At 47.2% G+C, this 10,550-nt stretch overlaps 1 protein-coding gene across 1 annotated transcript; it reads left to right on the forward strand.

The window, feature by feature from the left end:
• Positions 1-5,168: 5,168 nt before the first annotated feature.
• LOC138354611 (piggyBac transposable element-derived protein 4-like) lies at positions 5,169-6,717 on the forward strand. The gene has a single exon (XM_069308990.1). The coding sequence runs from the start codon at positions 5,233-5,235 to the stop codon at positions 6,352-6,354; it is 1,122 nt and encodes a 373-aa protein (XP_069165091.1). The 5' UTR covers positions 5,169-5,232; the 3' UTR covers positions 6,355-6,717.
• The last annotated feature ends 3,833 nt before the right edge of the window (positions 6,718-10,550 follow it).

The raw sequence follows: 10,550 nt of genomic DNA on the forward strand, positions 1-10,550 counted from the left end.
ACTCATGCCTTGTGGAACTTTGAGGGTTGTTCGTTGGCCCTGCCTCAGGGTGATAATCATTCATACTGCCTCCGCCATGTTGCCTGTTGGGTCAGTGATACCTTCGACCCATAGTCTTGCAGGACTTGTTCCCTACTTGTGCTCCAATTTACTTATTCCTTATTTGACATTCTATGGGATCAGGCAGCTGCCACATTGCATGAACAGTTCTCTCTATTGCAATGAGTCAGGTTGGTTGCCCACTTGGAAGCCCCGGAGCTGCCCCACTTTGGTTTTAGGGACTGAAATTTGGGGGTGTTGGTGACTTCGGCCTTGGTTCAGTCCATGCCTCTTCTTCCTTACCAGGTGGGGGGGGGGGGTGGTTTGCCCTGCTGTTTGCCCCCTGCTTCCAGCTCCCAAATGTCTGAGGGTTTCGGAGCTGGGGCAGGGTTTAGCTTGGGATGAGGCTCGGGTGGCTTCAGAAGATGCCATTTGGCTTCATACGCCATTTGTATGGTGATTCAGGTGCGAAGGTGGTTGAGGCTCTCATTCCTGCCGAGGCTTCTGAGTCGACCCAGCAGACTCCCTTCTTTGAAGCGTTTCTCCTGGATTCTGCCCCCCCCCCTTCCCTCCCCCAGGTGCCTTTGGGTTCCTTAGATTCATCTTTCTGGAGGTTTTCTTCTGCTCAGATTTCCTCTGCAGAGGTTTAAGAGGCACTCAGTGCTTACCTCCTGTGGGACCGGTTTACGCCTCGGTAATAGATCCGGCTCTTCTTCCCCATATTAGGTATGTTAAGAGGTTTCAGAGTCTTCCTGGCTGGCAGACTGTCCCTTCTTCTTGCTTGGGGCTTGGTGTAGCTTTTGTCATACCCGCAAGTGGCGGGAGGTTTCCACGGTGTTGCAGGTGTTCTTGGGGGGCTCTCAGGAGTTTCTCAATGAGTGCCTTTTCGATCCTGCGCTTCCTTGGACTGCAGGTCTTGTTCATTTGCATGCTCAAGTCCCCTCTCTTTCGGACTCATGGTTATTTGGCCTCTGTCTTGAGTTTCTTTGGTCTTCTGGAGCTGTCTTTGGATTGGCATTCAGACGATGCAAATCACAGGGTGGGGGCCCTCGGCTTGGGCTTTTGTCTCGGCTGCGTCTGCGTTGTCTCGTCTTGCTGAAGCTGTTTGCACCGATCCTCCTTGGAAGTGGGCTTAGTGAGGTCAGGGTAGGCCTGTGGTGCCCATTTCTGAGTAGATGGTGTTCTCGGTGCCTTCTTTGTCTGGTCGGCATGGTGTTCACTCTGCACGGAGGGAGGTTGGGCTCTCGGAGGTTCATGTTGGACCTTTTTAGGGTTACCCTATTGATGGGGTGATGAGGGAAGGATGGCTCTTTTTGCTTGCGCTTGGCCCCCCATGATTCGTGGGCTTTTTAGAAAATTTTTGTGGCCTTCGGTGGCGTTAGGCAGACCTTCCTCCCTTCTGAGGGGTCAGGCCTTTTCCTTGTCCATCTGTCGGGTCATCACGGAGTGGGTTCGCTTGGGTGTGGTCGAAAAGACCATATGAAATATGACTGTATGGATCTCATTCTGAACTTGTCTCGCCTGAACTGGTTGATTCCTTGCCCTTCTTTTTGAATGACTACGTTGTCCCAGGTTTAGTTCGTTCTCGATCCGGGCGCTTGGATGATTTCCCTGGATCTCAAGGACAAGTATTGACGCATCCCCATCCATCCAGAGTTCAGGGAAGTGTTAGGTTTTGTTGTGGGGTGACAGACTTGCAGCTTTTGTTGTTTCTTTTGGGTTGAATCTGGCACCTCGCATTTTCAAATGTTTGATTCGGGTCTTGATGGCCTGTCTTCGTCTGCTAGGTCTTCGGGTCTTGGTGGCCTGTCTTTGTCTGCTAGGTCTTCGGGTCTTGGCCTACCTCAACAACTGGTTGGTGTGGGCTCCCAACCAGTCTGCCTGTCTGTTAGCCAGGGATCAAGGTCTTTCCCAGCATGCCAGGTTCGGGTTCCTGGTGAACTGGGGGAAGACCCAGTTGGTTCTGTCCCAGGTTTGGACTTGTCTGGACCTTGTATCGGATTCTCAGACTGTGTCCCTTTCTCTCTCTCCTGCAATCTTGCTCCGGTTGCAGTCCTGCCGTTGGCTGTTTTTGAGGGGGACCTGGATCAATCAGCGGTTGCTTGAGCAGCTGTAAAGGAGCCTAAAATTTGCTCTTCTTGTTTATCCATTGGGCAGGGTATCTTTGGAGGCTGTTCTGGTATCTTCAGGGCACCTTCTTTTTGCCACTCATGATCACTGAGTTCAACCCTCGGTAGCCCTGCGCCGGTTGCTCTGTCACCGGCTTCCTCTTTGGGTTTTTCGGGGTTTGGTGCCATGACACCTTCTGCCTACTTTGCTCGATGTGTTCACGAACACCTTGTCTGTTGATTGGGGCTTTGTGACCAGTGCTCACCAGTCTGAACAGGAATGTTGGTAGCTGTCCATGCATTGGAGTTACAGTATGGTGCGGGAGTTTGCGGCTGTGTGGCTGGTGCTGCGGAGGATTCGGCTTTCTCATGGCTTGGTGATCCAGCTCAATTTGCACTGCTCCCTCGTGGTTGTTTGTCTCAACCTGGGGAAAGGGGTCATTTCAGTCCGTGGCTCTTTGGAGCTGGTTGTTTTGGGTAGCTCTTCTGCTGAGTTCTTGGGGTTTAGCTGTCCACGCTGTTCACATTCAGGGTGTGTCCAACGTCTTGGCAAATGGCCTGTCTCGCTTCATTCCTCTTTCCATGGAATGGATGGTCGATGCTGCTTCCATCCTTTGGCTTTGCCGGACGTACAGCCGCCCGGAGGTGGACCTCTTCATGTCAGAGTGGTTTCGGCATCTCCTATTGTATGTGGCACCATTCCCCAACTGCGAGGCTCTCACGGTGGATGCTTTTCGGCAGGACTGGTCAAAGTGAGGGGATTCCTGTACCTCTTCCCTCCGGCCCAGCTGTTGCTCTAAGTTCTGGCTCAACTCAAATCCTATCGGGGGAAGGGCTCTCCTGCTGGCCACGCTGCTTGCTCTGTGTCCAAACCTGGGCGTTTTTCCACAGCTCCGCCTCTTTCAGCAGGTCGGGCGGGTGAGGTACCTCACTGGTTCGATTTACTCCTCTGTAATATGCATCTGGTCTTTCTGACATGTGTGTATCGCCATTTGTATGGTGATTAGGTGTCTTCTTTGCTGGTGTTCCAGCTGCGGTCTTCTTCTCAATGACAGTACAAAGTTTCTTGGTGGGCTTTTTGCCAATTTCTTTCTCTTCATTGGGTTTTGTCAGTGTTAGACAGGATTGTCTTGTCCTTTCTTGGCTTTTCCTGGATTGGCATCTCATGCTGAATACTATCGTTTCTTATCGTGCGGCATTAGCAGAGCCGTTGCAGTTTGAGTTCAGGGTGGATGTCACTTCCGCTCAGTTTCACAAGATTTCTCATGTATTTTTTCACCTCAGGCCTGCTCTTGTGCCACCTCAGGCTTCTTGATCTCTGGATCGGGTACTATCCAATAGAGCCTAGATATAGGGAAGATACCAGCAGCACTTAAATCTGCAGATATAGCTCCTTTGTACAAGGGGGGAGTAAAGCCTTGGCAAAAAATTATAAGTCAGTTGCACTAACATCACACATAATAAAAGTTTTTGAAAGAGCGATTAGGAATCAAATTTCTAGTTTTATGGAAAATAATGAGTTACACAACCCAGGACAACATGGATTTAGAGCGGGAAGATCCTGTCTGTCACAGTTACTCAATCACTATGACAAAATCACAGAAGCTCTAGAAGAAAAGAAAAATGCAGATGTGGTATACACAGACTTTGCAAAGGCATTCGACAAATGTAATCATGGAGTGATTGCACACAAAATGAGGTCAATGGGAATAACTGGTAAAGTAGGATGCTGGATACTCAATTTCCTGTCGAACAGAACACAAAGAGTAACAGTCAATCAAATAAAATCAAGTCTAAGTGCAGTTAAAAGTTCTGTACCTCAAGGTACAGTCCTTGCACCACTGCTGTTCCTTATTCTCATATCAGATATAGATAAAAATACAAGTCACAGCTTCGTGTCATCCTTTGCAGATGACACAAAAATCAGCATGAAAATTACCTCTGCTGAAGACATGGAAAAATTACAAGCAGATATCAACAAAGTTTTCGATTGGGCAGCAGAAAATAACATGATGTTTAACCCTTTAACTGCGCAACGCGCCTGCAGGCCCAGGCCTGGGTGCACAACGTGCCTCCGGGTGTTTGTATTTTTCATGTCCAATTTAAAAGTGGCGCCCATTGACACGGGTATGGAATGGATGGCTGGGGGCCCCAGTGATCGTCCGCCATCTTGAAAAAAAATCCCACGTTGCCTCGCGGCTGTGGGGAGCCCCAGTTCCCAAGCAGCAATCATGTCTGACGCATTGTCAACGAGCTGCCATTCCACGGCGACCCGCGGTCATGGAAAACGACTCTCTGAGGAGTAAATTCATGATATATTGTACGGCGACGGTGCTATGGATGATGGACTGGACTGTGATCCAGAGAAAGATCTGACACAGAGGTCTGATACGAGTGAAGGGGAAACAGAAGTGGATGATGTGGCGAGCGTGTACAGTACATGCTCCTCGCCCGGCCTGTCTCGCCGCCCTGGGTCAACACCGTTATCATCACCACCATCATGTATGTCCCTAGATACTAGTTCATTATTCAGTAACAGTACATGTGACGATTCTTTCTCGGGGTTCAGCGACATTGGCTCCGATACGAGTAGTGTAGACGACCCCAGAACTAGCAGTGGGGGTGGTACCAGGCAGGGTTTTGCTGCCTCAGCAACATGTAGAGGCAGGCGGCAGCATGTCTCCCAGCATGACGACAGTGGGCCCTCAACATCAGGTGATCGTGGTAGGCCTACGGTACGGAAATCTGCCTCAGCGTCAAGCATACCCTCACGCAGCTCCAGCAGCAACAGCAGACGACGTAGCCGTGGTTGTGGTGCCCGTGGTGGTGTTGGCCGTGGTGTTGGCGTCAACACCAAACCCCCTGGTATACTTGTGTGGGAGGATTGCGCCACATTTGTCCCTCAAATACCAATGTTTGATGATACCGACATTGGTGTTACAGGTTTATTCCTGTATACCGTTGATGATATGACAGACATGGAATATTTCCAGGCATATTTTGACAATGTATTCATGGCTCATCTTGTGACCGAGACAAACACATACGCCCACACCCTCATAGACGGCGGCATATTACCTGCCTCATGCCTCACGCGATGGAAGATACGACAATCGACAAGATATACGTGTTTCTCGCTCTATGTATGATGATGAAACACTCTGAGAAAGCTGTCGTCCAGGTCTATTGGAACAAAGACAGCCTTGTTCCAACGCCCATCTTCAACCGGTATATGTCGCGGGATAGGTTCCTGTTGATTCTGAGGTGCCTGCATTTTGAAAACAATGCAAACGAGGACAGACACGACAGACTGTGGAAGGTACGCAAGGTATTCAGCAATCTGAGAGGGAAGTTCAGGGATTATTTTGTACCTGGACAGAATGTCGTTATCGACGAGTCGCTTGTATTGTTCAAGGGTAGACTGGCATTCAAGCAGTACATCCCTTCCAAGCGGCACCGTTTTGGCCTCGAGTTTTTCGTGCTGTGCGATTGTGAGACTGGTATCGTCCTGGACATGATCTTGTATTCCGGTACAGACGTCGACATACCAGCTCAAGATGAACACGGGTTCTCCGGCAGTGTCGTAAAAACCCTCATGGAACCGTTGCTGAACAAGGGGCACATACTGTTCACTGACAACTATTACACCAGCCTCCTGTTGACCAGATACCTCCTCGCCCACAACACCGGCGTATGTGGCACTGTGAAGCTCATCAGGAAGAAACTGCCAATGTTCGGTATAGGTGTGGGTGAGTGCCAGCTGCGCAAGTGTGACAATATGCTGTCAGTGCTGTGGAAGTACAGACACGAAGTGAATATGCTGACAACGATTCACACCTGTGCCATGTTGGACACTGGCAAGGTCCATTTTCAGACACACAACCCCATGTACAAGCCGGACTGTGTCATAGACTATAACGTGAACATGCGCCTCGTCGATAAGTGTGACATGATGCTTGGTGGTGTGGAGTGCGTGCGCAGGTCAGTGAAGTGGACGAAAAAGTTCTTCTTCCACCTCATGGATGTTGCAGTGCTCAACTGCTACAATACGTACCTGGTGAAGTCCGGCAGGAAACCGTCTATACGTACCTTCAGTGCCAGCGTTGTGTCACAGCTGCTGGTAAAGTATGGCAAGGAGGGCTCTGTAGTACCCCGCGGGGGTGCAAGCAACAATGCCACACGCAGCTCCAGACAGATTGCGGGGTAATGAGAACTTCGGGTACACATGCTGGAGTATATGCCAGGCACAGCATCACGGGAGAAGGGTAAACGTGCATGCATAGTCTGCAGGAACACCACACGCATGTGTGATACTGTACAGTGTGTATATATAATGTAAATATAAATATATCTTGAGTGATATATTAGAAATAAGTGCAGGATAAGTGTACTTTTTTGTGACGCACATAACACTGTCTACGGACAGTACGGATGTTCTACTGCCATAATATGGTGTACATGTTCACCATACATCGGTTCGGTACGTAAAATGTAGTAAATTGTATTTGGAAATGTGCGCAAAAATTGTGCAAAAATATATTCCTGGCAACTCGCGCGCCCTGCCCCTGGCGCCCCACCGGCTTGGGAGCACAATAGCACGGGCGCACGGGGAATGATGACGTCACGCCCCACCTTTCGGACCCCATAGCTGCCAAAGTAAGTACAATTTCGAAATTCCATTGCTATACCCATATGCAGGGAGGAGTTTTTAACACTTTCAGAACAAAAACCAGTCAGAACAAAACCAGAACAAAAACCAGCCAAAGAACCAGTCTCTGTGGTGCAGTGGTAAGACACTCGCCTGGCGTTCCGCGAGCGCTTTGTCCTGGGTTCGTATCCTGGCCGGGGAGGATTTACTGGGCGCAAATCCTTAACTGTAGCCTCTGTTTAACTCAACAGTAAAATGAGTACTTGGTTGTAACAACGATTCTTCGCGGCAGGGGATCATATTCCAGGGACCTGCTCGAAACGCTACGCGAACTAGTGGCTGTACAAGAATGTATCAACTCCTGTATATATCAAAAAAAAAAAAAAAAAAAAAAAAAATCCCAAGATTTTATTTCTTGCACACTGGGGGGGGGGGGGGGTATCATACTTTAGGCCGCGCAGTGAAAGGGTTAACAGCGATAAATTCCAGGTACTCAGGTACGGCAGAAATGAGGACCTGAAACATTATACAGGGTACAAAACACACTCAAATCTGCCCATAATAGGTAAACAGCATGTAAAGGATTTGGGAATAATGATGTCTGATGATCTAACGTTTAGGGAGCATAACCAAGCAATTATTGCGTCAGCCAGAAAAATGATAGGATGGATTACGAGAACTTTCAGATCCAGGGATCCCATCACGATGGTTGTACTTTTCAAGTCACTAGTGTTGTCCCGTCTTGAGTACTGCTCAGTACTCACTTCCCCCCTTCAGAGCAGGAGAGATTGCTGAAATAGAGGGAATACAGAGAACATATATGACACGCATAGACGCGATAAAGCACCTAAATTATTGGGATCGTCTCAAAGCTCTCCAAATGTACTCACTAGAAAGGAGACGAGAGAGATACCAAATAATATACACATGGAAAATACTGGAAGGCCAGGTCCCTAATCTACACAGTAAAATAACAACGTACTGGAGTGAACGATATGGAAGAAAATGCAGAATAGAAACAGTGAAGAGCAGAGGTGCCATAGGCACAATCAGAGAACACTGTATAAACATCAGAGGTCCGCGGCTGTTCAACGTCCTCCCAGCGAGCGTCAGAAATATTGCCAGAACAACCGTGGACATCGTCAAGAGAAAACTAGACTGTTTTCTTAAATATGTTCCGGACCAACCGGGCTGTGGTGGGTATGTGGGCTTGCGGGCCGCTCCAAGTAACAGCCTGGTGGACCAAACTCTCACACGTCAAGCCTGGCCTCGGGCCGGGCTTGGGGAGTAGAACTCCCAGAACCCCTTCATCCAGGTATCAACCAGGTATCCTTTCTCTCTTCCCCTCGGTTTGTGGTGGCCCCTTTGGTTCATGATTGCTTCTGGACAGCTTTGTTTTTGTTGGTTTGGTTACTCTGAGGCTTGTCCTATGGCTCTGAGGTTTGTCCTCTGGGGGTTGGGTTGGGAAGCTTCATACTCTTCTCCGGCACCAGGGGTTTTGTTTTTATTTTTGATCCTGGTGGTCATTTTGTTCATTTGCAGTTGCCTCCTCCTTTTCTGGTAAAGAATGAGACTGTGGGCTTCCAGAGGGGCCCATTGGTGTGTCTGGTAATTACCTAAGTGTAATTACCTAAGTGTAGTTACAGGATGAGAGCTACGCTCGTGGTGTCCCGTCTTCCCAGCACTCTTTGTCATATAACGCCTTGAAACTACTGACGGTCTTGGCCTCCACCACCTTCTCCCCTAACTTGTTCCAACCGTCTACCACTGTGTTTGCGAAAGTGAATTTTCTTATATTTCTTCGGCATCTGTGTTTAGCTAGTTTATATCTATGACCTCTTGTTCTTAAAGTTCCAGGTCTCAGGAAATCTTCCCTGTCGATTTTATCAATTCCTGTTACTATTTTGTATGTAGTGATCATATCACCTCTTTTTCTTCTGTCTTCTAGTTTTGGTATATTTAATGCCTCTAACCTCTTCTCGTAGCTCTTGCCCTTCAGTTCTGGGAGCCACTTAGTAGCATGTCTTTGCACCTTTTCCAGTTTGTTGATGTGCTTCTTAAGATATGGGCACCACACAACTGCTGCATATTCTAGCTTTAGCCTAACAAAAGTCGTGAACAATTTCTTTAGTATATCGCCATCCATGTATTTAAAAGCAATTCTGAAGTTAGAAAACGTGGCATAGGCTCCTCGCACAATATTCTTTATGTGGTCCTCAGGTGATAGTTTTCTATCTAGAACCACCCCTAGATCTCTTTTTTTTATCAGACTTCTTTAAAGATTTCTCACATAATGTATAGGTTGTGTGGGGTCTATGTTCTCCTATTCCACATTCCATAACATGGCATTTATTAACATTAAATTCCATTTGCCAAATGGCGCTCCATGTACTTATTTTGTCCAGGTCTTCTTGAAGGGCATGACAATCATCTAAGTTTCTTATCCTTCTTATTATCTTAGCATCATCAGCAAACATGTTATCTTGAGTTATCTTGAGGTTATCTTGAGATGATTTCGGGGCTTTAGTGTCCCCGCAGCCCGGTCCTCGACCAGGCCTCCACCCCCAGGAAGCAGCCCGTGACAGCTGACTAACTCCCAGGTACCTATTTACTGCTAGGTAACAGGGGCATTCAGGGTGAAAGAAACTTTGCCCATTTGTTTCTGCCTCGTGCGGGAATCGAACCCGCGCCACAGAATTACGAGTCCTGCGCGCTATCCACCAGGCTACAAGGCCCCTAATAATTAAATCAGTTAAATAAATAATTAAATGTTCATATAATTCTGTATACTAACTGGTAGATCATTTATGTAGACAATAAACATCACTGGTGCAAGAACTGAACCCTGTGGTACTCCACTTGTGACATTTCTCCAGTCCGATACATTGCCTCTGATCACAGCCCTCATTTTTCTATCAGTCAGAAAATTTTTCATCCATGTTAGAAGCGTACCTGTCACTCCTCCAATATTTTCCAGTTTCCAGAACAACCTCTTATGTGGAACTCAGTCGAAAGCCTTTTTTAAGTCCAGATAGATGCAGTCAACCCAACCATCTCTTTCCTGTAATATCTCTGTTGCTCGATCATAGAAACTGAGTAAATTCGATACACAGGATCTTCCAGATCGAAAACCATACTGTCTGTCTGATATTATATCATTTCTCTCCAGGTGTTCTACCCATTTAGATTTAATTATTTTTTCCAATATTTTGACTATTACACTTGTCAATGATACCGGTCTATAATTAAGGGGGTCTTCCCTGCTTCCACTTTTATAGATTGGAACTGTGTTAGCCTTTTTCCACACATCAGTTACAACTCCTGTAACAGGGATGCCTGAAAAATCAGTTGAAGAGGAATGCTGAGCTCAGGTGCACATTCTCTCAGAACCCATGGTGAAACTCCATCTGGACCAACTGGTTTGTTCTTATTTAACTCCTTGAGCATTTTTTCCACTTCGTCTCTAGACACCTCTATGTGCTCTATGTTGTTCTCTGGAATTCTTATTGTATCTGGTTCCCTGAAGATTTCATTTTGTACAAACACACTTTGGAACTTTTCGTTTAATGTTTCACACATTTCTTTTTCATTTTCCGTGAATCTATTTCCCATTTTCAACTTCTGAATATTATCCTTTACCTGCAATTTGTTGTTTATGAATTTATAGAATAGACCTGGTTCTATTTTACATTTGTCTTCAATCCCTTTTTTTCTGCCTCTCTCCTCACTGCCGTGTAGTTGTTTCTCGCATCTCT

This window comes from Procambarus clarkii, chromosome 6 (assembly GCF_040958095.1).
Source record: "Procambarus clarkii isolate CNS0578487 chromosome 6, FALCON_Pclarkii_2.0, whole genome shotgun sequence".
Lineage (NCBI taxonomy): Eukaryota > Metazoa > Arthropoda > Malacostraca > Decapoda > Cambaridae > Procambarus > Procambarus clarkii.

What these genes read in the sequence shown, in the direction of transcription:
- LOC138354611 (XM_069308990.1), top strand. Translation starts at nt 5,233, where the DNA reads ATGCCTCACGCGATGGAAGATACGACAATCGACAAGATATACGTGTTT.